The sequence below is a fragment of the Amblyomma americanum genome, chromosome 10, assembly GCF_052857255.1.
Source record: "Amblyomma americanum isolate KBUSLIRL-KWMA chromosome 10, ASM5285725v1, whole genome shotgun sequence".
Classification (NCBI taxonomy): domain Eukaryota; kingdom Metazoa; phylum Arthropoda; class Arachnida; order Ixodida; family Ixodidae; genus Amblyomma; species Amblyomma americanum.
This window is the reverse complement of record NC_135506.1, coordinates 1494960-1510989: the sequence shown is the minus strand read 5'-3', so window position 1 is coordinate 1510989 and position 16030 is coordinate 1494960. Positions and strand designations below refer to the sequence as shown.

The window sequence follows — 16030 nt, the reverse complement described above, 5'->3', positions numbered from 1 at the left end:
GGTTCCCATGGAAACGCACCTACCTGTTACGCCGACGACTACGACAGACGACATTCTACTACGACGCGAAATCCAGGAATGGGCGCTTAACAGCTGTCGCTGTAAAATGCGGTGAACAACATTTTATTAGCATGCGCAAAAAAAAAAACGAATCCAGATTACTAGTCGCACAGTGTTTATTTTATATATATTAAGAGTCATGGTCTTTATGTGGGGGTTACAAGTGCAGGGAAGTTACAGCGATGGAACAGAGCTGGAATTTCCAGTATAACTGGCCAGGGGGTATCGAGTTTATTGTCGCCACGGCTTCCATGATTGAAGAGTTAGACGGGCTCGCATTAGGTACGTTCGATACAAAGGAGCTGTTTTCCCGTTTGTGTTCAATAAGCTTCACCACATATGTGCTTAACAGTCATAGGCTTGAAGTGCATGAAGCAATAGACTCGCGCTGCCGTCGCATGGACGTTAAACTTTGTGGTTTGGTCAGTGGTTGCATTGGTTGTTTATTCCTTCATCATCTGTTATGTTCAGTGGAGCATTAAAAAGCACTGTTGCAGAGATGTGAACTCCACCTTTCGTGAGGCCTTTAAATTTTTGGCGCTCTTTATAACCTCGATCTCAGGTGAGGAAGAGGAGAAGGCATTTTTTAACCAATGGTTACTTAAAAAGACTACCGCATAGGACTAGCACAAAGGGATAGAAAAAGACAAGACGAGCGCCCTGATAGCGTCCTTTGCGCTACTAGTTTTAGGTAATCATGAACAAGCGACTAGCCCAGCTTTCTGCCTTGTCTTAACCAATGGTAGTTGGTCGTCATCATCTGCGGGCGGTGTCCTTTGTCCACGACTTCGTTGGGTGTCGTGACGTTCCTTGCAATATGAATTTGGAAGGGCTTCGAAGTATCATTGCTGTTGCTGGCGCAGCAAGGTGAAAATTATGACGCGAAGTTAGGGTGACCACTTATTGCTAACTCTGACCAAGCATTTAGCCTTGTCGAAGGCTGTTCGATTGATCTTCACAATCTTTTTTGCTGCGGCGTAACAGTGGTTACCAAGTTTCCAGGTTTCCCTGTAGCGCCAAAATGTCGGGAAGTATGCTGTAGAGAAATCTTCGGTTCTTGAGCATATTGGCTTCTGAAACAGTGTCATTCCGTCAGGCAGGTACCCATTTCAGCCCAACTTCGAAGCACAAGCCAGGTTAGACAATTTCATAAGTGATACAGGCATGACAACACTGCAAGAACTTTATTTCTCAAGTGACATTGTCACCTGACGGAAAAAGAAATGATGCATAAAAATTAATTAATTTTGATTATTCCCAGAAGCTGCGATGGGATGCAAAGGTGGCTTCAGAGGCGAGCAAAGCATAGAAAATTTCCTTCTAGTCTAAGGTCCGCCTCATGCTTCCTTTGCGTCTTCCGAAGGTGGTTAATATGACTTCATCATTTGGCCTCGTATCACATAGGACGGCGGTTACGCGTGGTGGCCGAAGATATCGAAGCCAAAACCACGAGGTTCCTCAACGTCTTCTGGTCTGTACGGCTGTTGTCCTTGGTGAGGGTGCTCTGAAAGCGCGCCATGTTCTGGTGCTTGGTGATAGTGTCCCATGGCAGCGTTAACTCCATGATTAACGACGTGCTGAGCGTGCTCGATCACACCACGTGCTATTTCGGGTATCACACCTCCGCTAAGACCTCCGTGAAGTCCACCACCATGGCCGCCATTAACTCCGCCTTGAAGTCCGGCACCAACGCCGACAGCATGGCCACCAACTCCACGGAAATCACCTTGAAGACCGGAGCCGAAGCCGACATCATGCTCACCGCTGACACCAAAACCACCGTGAAGACCTGCACCAAAGCCAACAGCATGGCCGCCGCCGACGCCAAAGCCAGCGTGAAGGCTGGCGCCAGTGCCAACATCGTGGCCGCCACCGATACCAAGACCACCGTGAAGGCCTGCACCAAGGCCAACATCATGGCCGCCGCCGACGCCAAAGCCAGCGTGAAGGCCGGCGCCAGTGCCACCATCGTGGCCGCCACCGACACCAAGACCACCGTGAAGGCCTGCACCAAGGCCAACACCATGGCCGCCGCCAACGCCAAAGCCAGCGTGAAGGCCAGCGCCAGTGCCAACGTCGTGGCCGCCACGGACACCAAGACCACCGTTAAGGCCTGCACCAAGGCCAACACCATGGCCACCACCGAAGCCAAAGCCAGCGTGAAGGCCGGCGCCAGTGGCAATATCGTGGCCGCTACCGACACCAAGACCAACACCATGGCCGCCGCCAAGGCCGAAGCCATCCTGAATACCAGCGCCAAGGCCAATCTCATGTCCGCCACTGCTTCGAAGGCCACCATGAATGCCAATGTCTGCATTGCCATGAACACCACCACTGCTACTGTGGCCTAAGCTAACGTCGCCACCTTGAACACCTGAGTGCTCAGTGTCGGATCGGTAAGGACCTTGGGCAATGGGACCATGGCTGCCAGGGGAGGTTTCTGAGGCGTCTTCCGGTCTGTATGGCTGCTGAGCAATTGGTCCAAAAGGAATGACACCTTCGGGCTCCACGGCATCTTCTGGTCTGTATGGCTCCTGTGCTATTTGACTAATTGGCTCGGGTTTCGATGTATGTTCAGTGGCATCTTCAGGCCTATAAGTTTCTTGAGAAATAAGTCCAACTGGCTTCGACAGGTTAATATTGGAAGCATTCGTTGGCTTATAAGGCTCCTGCACCACTTGCCTGGTAGCATCGGGTCTTGGTGGATGCTCCGCGAAATCCTCTGGCCTAAACGGTTTTTGGGCTATTGGACCTGCTGGATTCGGTGGGTGCGGTTCAGGGACATCCTCAGGTCTGTAAGGTTCTTGCATAATTTGGCTGATCGGCTCTGGCTGCTTTGGTGCTTCCGTCACGTCTTCGGGTCTGAACGGCTCTTGGGCAATTGGACCTCCTGGATTCGGTCGGTTGGGTTCTGGAACGTCATCGGGCCTGTACGGTTCTTGCACAATTTGGCTGATCGACTCCGGCTGCTTTGGTGGGTCCGTCACGTCTTCGGGTCGGAACGGCTCTTGGGCAATTGGACCTTCTGGCTTCGGCGGCTTGGGTTCTGGAACGTCATCGGGCCTGTATGGTTCTTGTGCAATTTGGCTCATCGACTCTGGCTGCCTTGGTGGTTCCGTCACGTCTTCGGGCTTGAACGGCTCCTGGGCAATTGGACCTCCTGGCTTCGGCGGGTTGGGCTCTGGAACGTCATCGGGCCTGTACGGTTCTTGCACAATTTGGCTGATCGGCTCTGACTGCTTTGGTGGCTCCGTCACGTCTTCGGGTCTGAATGGCTCTTGGGCAATTGGACCTCCTGGATTCGGTCGGTTGGGTTCTGGAACGTCATCGGGCCTGTACAGTTCTTGCACAATTTGGCTGATCGACTCCGGCTGCTTTGGTGGCTCCGTCACGTCTTCGGGTCGGAACGGCTCTTGGGCAATTGGACCTTCTGGCTTCGGCGGCTTGGGTTCTGGAACGTCATCGGGCCTGTATGGTTCTTGCGCAATTTGGCTCATCGACTCTGGCTGCCTTGGTGGTTCCGTCACGTCTTCGGGCTTGAACGGCTCCTGGGCAATTGGACCTCCTGGCTTCGGCGGGTTGGGCTCTGGAACGTCATCGGGCCTGTACGGTTCTTGCACAATTTGGCTGATCGGCTCTGACTGCTTTGGTGGCTCCGTCACGTCTTCGGGTCTGAATGGCTCTTGGGCAATTGGACCTCCTGGATTCGGCGGGTTGGGTTCTGGAACGTCATCGGGCGTGTACAGTTCTTGCACAATTTGGCTGATCGACTCCGGCTGCTTTGGTGGCTCCGTCACGTCTTCGGGTCTGAATGGCTCTTGGGCAATTGGACCTCCTGGCTTCGGCGGGTTGGGTTCTGGAACGTGATCGGGCGTGTACGGTTCTTGCACAATTTGGCTGATCGGCTCTGGCTGCTTTGGTGGCTCCGTCACGTCTTCGGGTCTGAATGCCTCTTGGGCAATTGGACCTCCTGGCTTCGGCGGGTTGGGCTCTGGAACGTCATCGGGCCTGTACGGTTCTTGCACAATTTGGCTGATCGGCTCTGACTGCTTTGGTGGCTCCGTCACGTCTTCGGGTCTGAATGGCTCTTGGGCAATTGGACCTCCTGGATTCGGCGGGTTGGGTTCTGGAACGTCATCGGGCGTGTACAGTTCTTGCACAATTTGGCTGATCGACTCCGGCTGCTTTGGTGGCTCCGTCACGTCTTCGGGTCTGAATGGCTCTTGGGCAATTGGACCTCCTGGCTTCGGCGGGTTGGGTTCTGGAACGTGATCGGGCGTGTACGGTTCTTGCACAATTTGGCTGATCGGCTCTGGCTGCTTTGGTGGCTCCGTCACGTCTTCGGGTCTGAATGCCTCTTGGGCAATTGGACCTCCTGGCTTCGGCGGGTTGGGTTCTGGAACGTCATCTGGCCTGTACGGTTCTTGCACAATTTGGCTGATCGGCTCTGACTGCTTTGGTGGCTCCGTCACGTCTTCGGGTCTGAATGGCTCTTGGGCAATTGGACCTCCTGGCTTCGGCGGGTTGGGTTCTGGAACGTCATCGGGCGTGTACGGTTCTTGCACAATTTGGCTGATCGACTCCGGCTGCTTTGGTGGCTCCGTCACGTCTTCGGGTCTGAATGGCTCTTGGGCAATTGGACCGCCTGGCTTCGGCGGGTTGGGTTCTGGAACGTCATCGGGCGTGTACGGTTCTTGCACAATTTGGCTGATCGGCTCTGACTGCTTTGGTGGCACCGTCACGTCTTCGGGTCTGAATGGCTCTTGGGCAATTGGACCTCCTGGCTTCGGCGGGTTGGGTTCTGGAACGTCATCGGGTGTGTACGGTTCTTGCACAATTTGGCTGATCGGCTCTGACTGCTTTGGTGGCTCCGTCACGTCTTCGGGTCTGAATGGCTCTTGGGCAATTGGACCTCCTGGCTTCAACGGGTTGGGTTCTGGAACGTCATCGGGCGTGTACGGTTCTTGCACAATTTGGCTGATCGGCTCTGGGTGCTTTGGTGGCTCCGTCACGTCTTCGGGTCTGAATGGCTCTTGGGCAACTGGACCACCTGGCTTCGGCGGGTTGGGTTCTGGAACGTCTTCGGGCGTGTACGGTTCTTGCACAATTTGGCTGATCGGCTCTGGCTGCTTTGGTGGCTCCGTCACGTCTTCGGGTCTGAATGGCTCTTGGGCAATTGGACCTCCTGGCTTCGGCGGGTTGGGTTCTGGAACGTCATCGGGCGTGTACGGTTCTTGCACAATTTGGCTGATCGACTCCGGCTGCTTTGGTGGCTCCGTCACGTCTTCGGGTCTGAATGGCTCTTGGGCAATTGGACCGCCTGCCTTCGGCGGGTTGGGTTCTGGAACGTCATCGGGCGTGTACGGTTCTTGCACAATTTGGCTGATCGGCTCTGACTGCTTTGGTGGCTCCGTCACGTCTTCGGGTCTGAATGGCTCTTGGGCAATTGGACCTCCTGGCTTCAACGGGTTGGGTTCTGGGACATCATCAGGTCTGTACGGTTCTTGCACAACTTTACTGATCGGCTCTGGCTGCTTTGGTGGTTCCGTCGCGTCTTCGGGCCTAAGTGGCTCTTGAGCAATTTGACCTGGATGTTTTAATGGATTTGTTTCGGAAACGTCCTCGGGATTGTACGGTTCTTGCACAACCTGGCTGATTGGTTCTAGCCATGGCTTGTGCTCCGTTACATCATCTGGGTGAAATGGTTCTTGAGCAATCGGTTTAGTAGGCCTTGGTGGAGTTTGTTCCAATTCATCTTCAGGCCTATATGGCTTCTGGGCAACTTGACTTAACGGCTCGAATTGTGGTCGTTCGTGCGACTCGTCTTCTGGTCTAAAGGGCTCTTGCGCAATAGGAATTTCTGTCGCGGGTGTGCGAGGCTTCGTTTCTGTTTCAAGATTTGGTTTCTTGTCTTGATCTTCTGTAAACGGCTGATCTCCTTGCATTGTTTTGTATACGGTACCACTTGAAAAAGGCACTTTCACACCTATGTGGCCCTTATTTCCTGGAAGAATGTCTTCACGTTCTCTTTCGTGTGGCACGCACGGCGTACAAGAACATGCCTTAGGCTGCTTAAATGTCTTTACTATAGTTCTTCCATTCTGACATCTGAGTTGGATTCTCACGTTGCTCCAGTTGGCAGGAGTGCAACATTTGCAGTTCGAACGAAGTGCTTCAGATTCACCTGTGAAAACACAAAATAATTTGGTTGCAATTGTCGTGCTTGAGGTATCACCATCACCAGCCTGAATACAACCACTGCAGTGTAATGGCTTCTCCCATATCTCTCCAATCAACCCTGTCCTTTGCCCGCTGCTGATACCGTATCCCCGCAATGTTCTTAATCTCATCCGCCCGCCTAACTTGCTGCCGTCCCCCGCTACGATTGCTTTCTCTAGTAATCACAGAAGTCTGTGGCCAAATACTACACCAGCGTGGCCAAATCCTGCTCTGGTGGTGAGGCAGCGCATTTTCGGTTATGGTCACAGAGATCAGGCTGCACCTTAGGCATGGTTATGAAATTCCATCGATACACGGAGTTTTTTTTTTAACCGGCGGAGAACAGCGCGGCACCGGGATTCGAACACCGGTCCTCATGCACGCGTATCTTGTTAGAAATTTCTAATTTGGTAGATAAGTTAATTCTAAAAATATAAACGCAGTCTCACAATACATTACTCATGTCTTTACTAAAATGACTTACGAAGACACAGGGCTAGTTTACAGACCACTGAAGAATTGTCCCCATTTTCACAGTGGTCTGATGTTGCGTGCACAACAGTGGTTGAGAAACAACCGGCTTTTTAATAAATAATTTGCTTTGATTTTTTTTCTCGCGACATAATTTCATGTTATGGTTCTTTGAGGGTCCCCGCGGAATGCCTTCAGCGAAGCTTGGCAAGCGATTACTCACACCCTACTTAATTGTGCTGCCTGTAGTACTATTAGGATTTCAAATAGTTGGCAAAGCAATACATGTTACAATGAAACAATGCACGGCTTAGTGTGCCACATATGCGCATGTGCTTGGTTGCGTAACTTTTGCGAGGTGAGCAGTACGAGATCCGTGCTGTAGCAGAAGAACAATTACCAGTCGCGAAATAGGCGTGGGATTCGCAGTTTCCGGCGCATTCCATCGCTCCTTGCACGGGCTCCGTGTTCACGCAAAGGCCCCACTTGGGATGTCGGTACGAGAAGAGCCTGAGAGTATCTTGAGGTTCCAAGGGTGCAGGTGAGCAGACCTCTTCGGACACTGTGGAAGGAAGCAGATGAGATCAGCGCGCTCTTCCGTTCCTTTCATCCCAATGACCAGAAACGTCAATCCTATTTGTAGCTCACTGTACTGCGACGTCAATTCCAATGAATTTTTATTCCAGTTTCCGTTAGAAAAAACTAAAGGCGGCAATAGAAAAGCAGTCATCTCGACCGCTCGACAAGTTTCGCCAACCCTACAAAGCCGCAGCTTTGTAGCGACTGAAATGCTCACATACAGCTGCACACAACAGCAATTCATGAAGCACAGAAAAAGAAGGCTCAAAATACTAAAATAAATATTTTCTGAGCTCACAGGTACAATTGGCGCACAAAATCGCATTTGGTTGCTCAAATCATTTACAATTCTATACACGTTTACACCTATTGTAGAAGCTACCTTTCAAACGCATTTCGAATAGAATATGCACACATACGGTGTAGTTTCCCAAAATGGCTTGTTCAAGTAATTAAGCAGCTTATATTTCAGTGTCGAAAAGCGATAGTTTGTTCTGCATCATATGTATTGCGTTTTCCTCTCATGTACAGTGTCTGATGTCGTTAAGGCGGCACAATGCTATAAAAAAACGTGTCGTTTTCGGCTCTTATTCTGGTATTCGCAGCAGCCGTCATTAGGCCGTTGTCGTGCGCGTCAGTAGAGGAATCCCGCTTACGGATGCGACGACCGCTGTGCGTGCTTCATTCCAATATGTTAATTATGCAGCACACTTGGAAGGGAGGCGCTGTTTGTTTGCGCGTCTGAGTTTCCCCGAGCCCGAAGTAGGGACGGACGAAGCGCCACGTGTTTGTGCGCTTTGTGTATGTGTGTGCGCGTTAGTTTCTTTTAGACTCTACGGCTGAACTGTCAAATTTGAAAGGAGAACAAAGAGACAAATCGCGGCCACTGCTGAGGACAGGGCTGGTCAGCGCGCTTTGCGGTGTATGGAGACGCCTTCGCGGAGTGTAGTATTCCACAAAACCGGGTGGAGGCATCCTTCGTCCCTGTCCCCATCGTATGCAACCCGCCTGGCGCCGTTTTCTCCTTACACGAAGGCGCCGCTGCCGGACGCGGATGTTGTCGCTAGCAGCGTTCCGGGATGGCGTATCGTCAACGAGTCAGTTCCTAAATGGCCGCTCGTTGGCGCGCATGGCTCTGGAGGGAGGCAGTGGATGCACAGCAGACGCGCTTTGCAGGACAGGCCATGTCCGCCCGCTCACTTTGCATGCGAGTGTACCCGTGACTTTCCAGTGATGAGAATAGGTTTGCCTCGGGGACGGGGTTTCGACGAACTTGAGTATAACTCTGTGTTCGTCTTTTATGAGACTCTGAATATGCCGAAGCGTGGGAAAGGGACGGTATTCGCTACGCTAGTGGAGTGGGAATTTTCTCTTGTAGTACTGGTTGGGGAAGACTAATCTTCTTTCCCAAAGCTTTGATTTACTGTGCCACCCTTTCCCCGAGCTTTGATTGAAGGATTGTTTAGGAATTTGCCCAATTGGTTGTTGTCCGCACTGAAGGCGGGGACATAGAGATGAAAAGAGGTTGCTTTGGGGGAATTGGGGGCTTGTTTCGTCGGGCCTTTCCGGGAGGCAGTAATTTGTGCATAGTTCTTGCGTTCTGTTTTATTTGTTTTCCAGCATAAATAGTTAACTCTCCCGAAGTTTACTTCCAGTTATGGGATCGAGCAAGTCCAGACCTGGGACACGTTCTGCATCCTTTACCACCATCAATATTTCATTCCCTCTCAATAACGTTAAGAGAAAGGGCAGTTATGCAGCTGTTATGGAACGCAAGTTGGCGAAAAAAAATGTTTCACGTCCACTGCGCGTTGCTTCAGATTTAGCGATGCACTTTGCAATTCGCCGAATTAGCTATTTCGCAGAAGACATATTTGCCTGGTACAGAGCAAATAAGGCGATGAAACTTGATTTCCTAGTGTTAAGTTTTTTTTCTTTAAATTTGACTGGTTTTAAGCGCCGGTAATTCTGATCTTCGGCGGCGCCGAGGGCACTTGCCGCTAACACCACGGCCGAATCGTTCACTTCTTTGTGGGCGCAACGAACATGTCGTTTCATCGCCACGCCAGCCCGCTCATGCTGCCTGAAAGCTTTGTAATGTTTCTTTTCCAAGCCAGGTGGCACTAGACATGTCTCGAAGATTTGTAGCCGCCCGAAACTGCTTCTGCGTTGTTCGAGACCGTTGTCGGTGCTTTGCGCGCCCATCTTCTCGAGCTTTAAACTGAGCGCGGCCGAGAGAAGCAAGGATTGGGCTCTTCGCGGAGCACACTCGCTGCCACCGCCATCGCTAAGTCGACCGGTTCCGTGTGGGCGCACATTTGCTCCGTACTTTTGGCTTCGTCCGTGCTGTCAACGCAGCTACGTGACGGTATGCCGTCCATGGCATCAGCGCCACCACCTCACATGTACAGTCGTGAGCAATATGGGAGGAATAAGGATTGAGGATTGACTTGCTGAATGCTCCATATTTATTTGTGACAAGCGCAGCCTTCTCTGTTTTCGAACTAGTTTTTCTCTTGGCATCACCATCATCAACCTGACTACAGCCACTGCAGGGCAAAGGCCTCTCCCAAAAGTCATTCTCAAATTTCGTAAAAAAACTACCCAGAAAAATTAGGATTTTGCGCGAGAAGCTTGTTCCATCTGATATTTCACACAACTGCGCTCTTTCTCGGTATTTACAGCAAAAAAGAACCAGGCATCCGTACCGTTCTCCCCGCCTGTTTCACCTGCCACTCTCACGATTCCACCGTGTAACTGTGCTGTTCATCCACCGACGGACGTAGTTCCAAACCTCGATGTGCAATCGTATAACGAAAGTTATTACCTGATTAGTTTCACGTACCTTAAAGTTTTCAAATACAGTGCTATGTTATGCATGTGTTTCCGTGCAATAGACATGTTGAAATGGCTAATGGCGATTGACCTGTAAAAAAGCTGGAGTTCTCCATTCTAGCACATCATCGCAGTTGCTTTAGTTAAGGGCGGTCGACTAACCTATGATCTCTGCCTGGCATTTCGCAAATCTTGTTCCTAATGCTCAAATTTTTCCGGAGATTAACGGCAGTCCATGTCATTCTTCTCTCCGGCAAAAGCAAAGCTCGTGTAGAACTATCTGTTATCTGTGAAACAGATGCATGGAAGTGAGGACTGGGCTAGTAAAAAAATAAACGCTGTAGGTTCCGTATGGGCCATGGCGAGGCTGGAAAGCAGGCGGGCCCGCAAGTTACCCACTTATATCCCTTCTGGGGTGCTTGAGGGCAGATGTAATAAAAATGAGGATTTTATGATGAGAAACCTGGGCTAGCCCAAATGAGTCTGCCGGCAGAAAACTGCTGTAGTTGTACATGACATATGGCGCGGGCTGCCTGCATCTGCCCCTTTAAGGTACGTGAGGGGCACACGCAACATAAGTGCTTGTTCTGTGCGGGAAAGAAACGCTGCTAGCCCAAGTGGGCCTGCAGACTGCAATGCCACCATGGGCCAAGAACGGGCCGTAACGGGGCTGAACACATCGGCATACCTGCATCGTATCGTGTACGCTGCACTTTTAACTATCTAATATTTAGTGTACGCGCTCACAAGTTTGTTTTGTACGTCATTAGCGTAATAATGCTAAGCATATTTATTCAATTATAAATGACAGGACAATACACACGAATAGCTGCGCCGCCTTGCGAGGACGTGCTGAGCTACTTGCGACTCAGTGGGCTTCGTTATAGGTCGAAATACCCGATTAGCTTGTTCGCACTGCGACTTTTTCAAACTAATGTTATGGGGGAAATGTCTTACCTGTAGTGATGTTGCATTTTTGGCAGCAATGTCCTTCGTCCCAAACGACGTGATCCTGCCGAAAAAAAAGGGAAGCTTCAGTTATGACCCTCAGCTTTTTGTGGAAGGGCAAATTCTGCATCGGACAGTGTGTGGGGTGCTAAACGGACGCGAACTTTAAATAGCACTGCTTGAGGTAGAACAAGCTGCACGAGAGACTGTCAGATGTCTGGAGCATGATCCAGAGTTTGCTTGCTAAATCTGAGAATTGATAACAGCCCTGATGACTTCATGTGCGCTCACGAGCGACGTTACCTAAAACATCGTTTGTAATTTTATTCTTGTTGACTTGTCATGCCACCTTAACTGTGGCGCCCCTTTCCGCTTGCAATGCAAGCGTGACCTTTAAACTGAAAACTTCTAACACAGTCGCTACAAAAAGAAACTCTGCAACAAGGTATTGCGTAACAGTGAACCAGATAACCTGCACACACTTCACAGCACAAAAATCAAGAGGCGTTCGGTGTAAGATGCTTTTTGTGAAAAAGCAAGAGGCTCATGAACGCACATTGTACACAGAGGTCTGCAGTATATGTTCTGCTCGTTGTGCTGGCAAATGAAGAATTGATGACATCTGCTTCACAGCCCCTCTACTTTAAGATGGAACATATTAAGAAGTGAAGGTGGACATAGTAGAGTACTAAAAATACATTGTAGGGTCACTGATCCACATCGGGAAACAATTATTTTGTCCAAGAAATCGTATTTTGCAATATTATTAAAACACTTCCAAAAGGCTGTTGAGCTCTACGGCTTTGTGCAGTTAAAAAGATTGCACGCACACATGCTCGTGTCGTACTTTTACCGATATTGCGCGCCACCCTAATCAAGCCTAACATTGAACAACCGCCTCTCAAGTCGCGTCCAGCCACCGCCAACCCTGCCTGTCCATATCCTTCCATTCCCAGCCTCATCCCGAGTGCTTTTATTGCCATATTCTGCCACGTTAATGGTCAACCGGGTTGGCTGTTGCACCACACTTGGCGTCTCGTGGCCGAGCCCGCTTTGTTTCCTTTTCAGGTGGCACTGGGAGAAAAATAGCAAAGCGGCCAACAGGGACGAGACGGGCGGGGAGAGCGGCGCGTTCTTCGCACAGGCATCACCTTGGGGCAGCGCTTGGGCACCGGCGGGCACGAGGGGCTGTTGTAGACGGTGCGCACGCTGTCGTCGTGCTGCTCGCACGAGGCCACGTAGCACGGGTGGCTGGTCGAGTTCCAGCGGCTGCCCACGGGGTGCAGGACTCCGGCCTCGTCACACGCCACCACCTGGCACCGGGAGCAGCACTCGCCGGGAGCCGGAGGCAGCGCCTGCGAATTCTAGCGGAGGAGCAACGCCGGTGTGTCACATCCACAGTTCGTTCGCAGGCTGGGAGCGGTGAGAGCACACACTCGGGCAGGGTGCTTGCCGTCTGAAACAGAGACACTCTTTGCTGTTACACAACATTTTCTAGCGCCAACAAACGAGCACTAATCCCGCCTCTTGCCATGTTTCACTGGGCGCTGTCCTGCCTCAGGTTTTCTTAATATGTCCCATGTACTGCGCGTCCTCTTGTCGAGGTTAGTGCTGTGTTTCTAGCAAAAGTTCATTTCAAATACAGGGTTTGTCTCCTTCGTAGCTTGCTCTTTATCCTATAGTGTATTTAACGCTAAAAATTACTGCGGATTGTACAGATTGGGAGTAGTGGTGGAGACGGTCGGTCGCACGTCAACTGCTGCCCCATTCTCGCTCAGATACGCGCTGAGATTTGATGGTGAGTTTGCGTGCAGGTTTTCTTCTACACAACGCTTATCAGCATTAAGAGGAGGGCCTGCATCTGAGAGGTTAGCATTTTGCGTACACCCGTTGACGACAAGAAACGGCGAGAAGTCAAGGGCGGTGACATGCTGCACCCGCCTCCATTCCTGTACTCTAAATTAGCGGGGTTTTTTTTGTTGACGTGTGCCTTGGTACCCGACACTTTCATTTAAAATCTTCGATGCTTAGTCACTAACAGGAGGGCACCAGCTGAAATCAGTGCCGGTTGTGTTGAGACAGCATTAAATAGCTCTAGCATAAATTCCCACGCACTGCTATGTCAGATACATCGTTTCGTTCATACAGATAAGAACTTCGAACCCTTATACCCTAAGTAGGATAACAAAACTACCCCAACTTGTATGCACTGTGTTTTATAATTGTTTGTCTACTCTTTTTTTGTGTGCTAATTTTGTATTTTAAGAAATCACTTCTCATGGGTTCACATTGTTAAGTTTAAAGATCCCAGGACAGCCTCCGTGTTAAGTTGCGGGATGCCTCCTGTACAAAACATTTAGTGTAGACTCACGGACTAAGAACAAAACATTTTTCTTTATTATTCGTTATGCGTGAACGGTAGCAAGATTACCATTTTTCTGCATGTTCGTAGAAGTGGCACAACTGAATGCATCCTATACTGGCAATGTCAGTGGTGAATCCGACGCATTGATGGCGCACCCTAAGGCACCTAATCTGGAGGACATGACGCGCAATGCTGGATGTCTTCGTACACATCTCGTCCCAGGGACAGCACGCGTTCCTTGCGGGTGGCTCACCTCTGGGCACTGGGGGCAGATGATGGAGCGCAGCACCTTGTGCACTTCTCCCACGCTCGTCCTCTCGCACACGTGTGACTGGCACGGGTTTTCGCGGGACTGCCACTCGTCACCCGGCTGCAGTGAAAGCGTGCTGCTTGTCAGGGGCCATGCTTCGATCACACGGGAAGTTATCAAGGACGAGCACTTAAGTCACTCTTGGCGCGCAGACCGAGCGAATGAAATAGCCTCCATAGCAGCATACATTTAATAAACACTTTTTTTCCAACCACTCTTGAAACACAGCTATAGCAACACAAAGAGTCATATTTTATTCTGTAACCTACATTCTATTTCATTTCTTCAACACACAAGGCGTTTTCTGTAATTCTACTCTAACTTCTAGCAGTAATCTGGGATTTTCCTTCTGTCGAATTTCTGCTTAGTTCTGCTCCCTACAGTTCGCTGTTCGCAGTTCACTTCCTGCAGTTCGCAGTTCGCTGCAATGTTAACTTTTCCCCACCACTGTAATACAATAACGATCGGGTAGTTTTCACGTATTAAAAACAATAAACAAGACCCCTTGGTCTCTAAATAACCTCTCAGTGTTTCGTGGCATGTAGGCAAACTTAACAACAGCGCGGTGAAAATCAATTGCAATTTCAAGAAGCTAGGCCCACAATATGTTCTTCGCTTTCACTATATCCATCGCTCGACTTTTCAATTCTCTTATACACACGACAGAAAAGTTCCCGCACATAACAACGCACCTAACTGCTGGATTTTCATCTTGTAAAATTCTAAGTGAAGCTCCTTGATCAGTGTCACCAAAGGCGCACAAATAAGAGATCGATACTACCCTCACGAGCTCTGCACGGCTTTCGTATACGCTTACCTAGATTTATCCAAAGCGATAGAAGAGCGTCAGAGTGACGACACTTTCAATGACGGGAAAAACGGCCTTTCTCAGAATACGATGATCGTAGACTGGCGACAGGAAGGACGGAAAGCATTTATGATATCTGGGTCAGCGTTAACTGAAGGCCCATCGTAGCTGCGGCTGCGAATGGCTGCTTTCCAAGAGCTCACTGACTTAGTATTACGATGATCCGGCAAAAAAAAAAAAAACACTTAGTGTCTTTTTTTTTTTGTCTCCCTTTTGTTTTTGTGTCTTTCTGTCTTTCGTGCGGTGTTATTTGAACTACCAACTCGCCAAACTGAACGTTCTACTGTTTGAGCAACAATCCTGAAAAAGGCGAGGTTTATCTGAAACATCTCAGACACTAGAAGAAATAAAATGAATATTGCCACGACTGGCTTCCGAACCCGTGGCGGCGCGAACAGATCAGCTTCGCTGGCCACTGCACGAGGCCACTATAGGCTATCGCCGCTGCCGGTCACGCCTAGTGTTAAGCTACAACGCACTCTCGCGCTGTGCGCTGTACGTCACCTAATTCATCAACTTCCATCTGCGTGCAAAGGTAACGAAGGGAAAGCAGACGTGCATTACTTGCTCCGTGGGCGTGCCATCGGAAATCGCGGTTTGAGCTACGTGGCTGCCGTGACAGAGCGATGTGCGCTAGCTGCTTGTGCCACTGTTCACAATCTTTTGGCAGAAACGTGGCACTGGAGCAATAGGCCGCCGGCGTTGATTGGGTTCATTGATGCTCGCATTGACAACGTTGTAGACTCTGCTCATTTTGAGGGGGAAAAAAGGTGCATAACTGGCTCCCTTGGTCAGTGGACAGCTCAATCGTTCTTTCAGGTGTGTACGTAGCAGTGGTGCCCACGTGCAAAAACCTGACTTCGCACAAAAATTCGTGCACAGCATCGAAGAAGGCGAAACGCTAAGGCGCCCATGTGCTGTGCGATGTCAGTGCACGTTAAAGATCCCCAGGGGGTCGAAATTATTCCGGAGCCCTCCACTACGGCACCTCTTTCTTCCTTACTTCTTTCACTCCCTCTTTTTTTCCTTCCCTTACGGCGCGGTTCAGGTGTCCGCTGATATGTGAGACAAATACTGTACCATTTCCTTTCCCCAAAAACTAATTTGTAGAGACAGATACTGCGCCATTTCCTTTCCCCCCAAGACCAATTATAATTATATATTTTCACTGATTAACCAACAGCAATTTATTTTTACGCCAGTGGAGAAAAACGAAAAAAAAAAATAAACCAGCTGGTGGGGACTGCACCACTTGAAACCTCTCCGCAGTCAAATCGACTAACGCAATGAATATTGAGCGCTAGCTTTTGAATTAAGAAGGTGAGAAAACGCGTTTGGCTGCCTTGTATTCCCAGAACTCAACTCTCCCCGGCGA

The 16030-nt window shown here is 50.0% G+C and overlaps 1 protein-coding gene across 2 annotated transcripts in view; it reads right to left on the bottom strand.

Moving 5' to 3' along the window:
- Positions 1 to 1227: 1227 nt before the first annotated feature.
- The window catches only part of LOC144106577 (uncharacterized), a 216305-nt gene continuing 201502 nt past the window's right edge, over positions 1228 to 16030 (bottom strand). Inside the window, exons 73-78 of one of the 2 annotated variants that reach the window (XM_077639423.1) lie at positions 13731 to 13847; positions 12264 to 12476; positions 11122 to 11176; positions 7151 to 7312; positions 3623 to 6244; positions 1228 to 3352 (exon numbers count right to left, since the gene is read on the bottom strand). In XM_077639423.1, the coding sequence (XP_077495549.1) occupies positions 1473 to 3352; positions 3623 to 6244; positions 7151 to 7312; positions 11122 to 11176; positions 12264 to 12476; positions 13731 to 13847 (5049 nt within the window). In that variant the 3' untranslated portion in view covers positions 1228 to 1472. Of the gene's footprint in view, positions 6245 to 7150; positions 7313 to 11121; positions 11177 to 12263; positions 12477 to 13730; positions 13848 to 16030 lie in introns of both variants that reach the window. The other variant, XM_077639422.1, reaches the window with a different exon arrangement.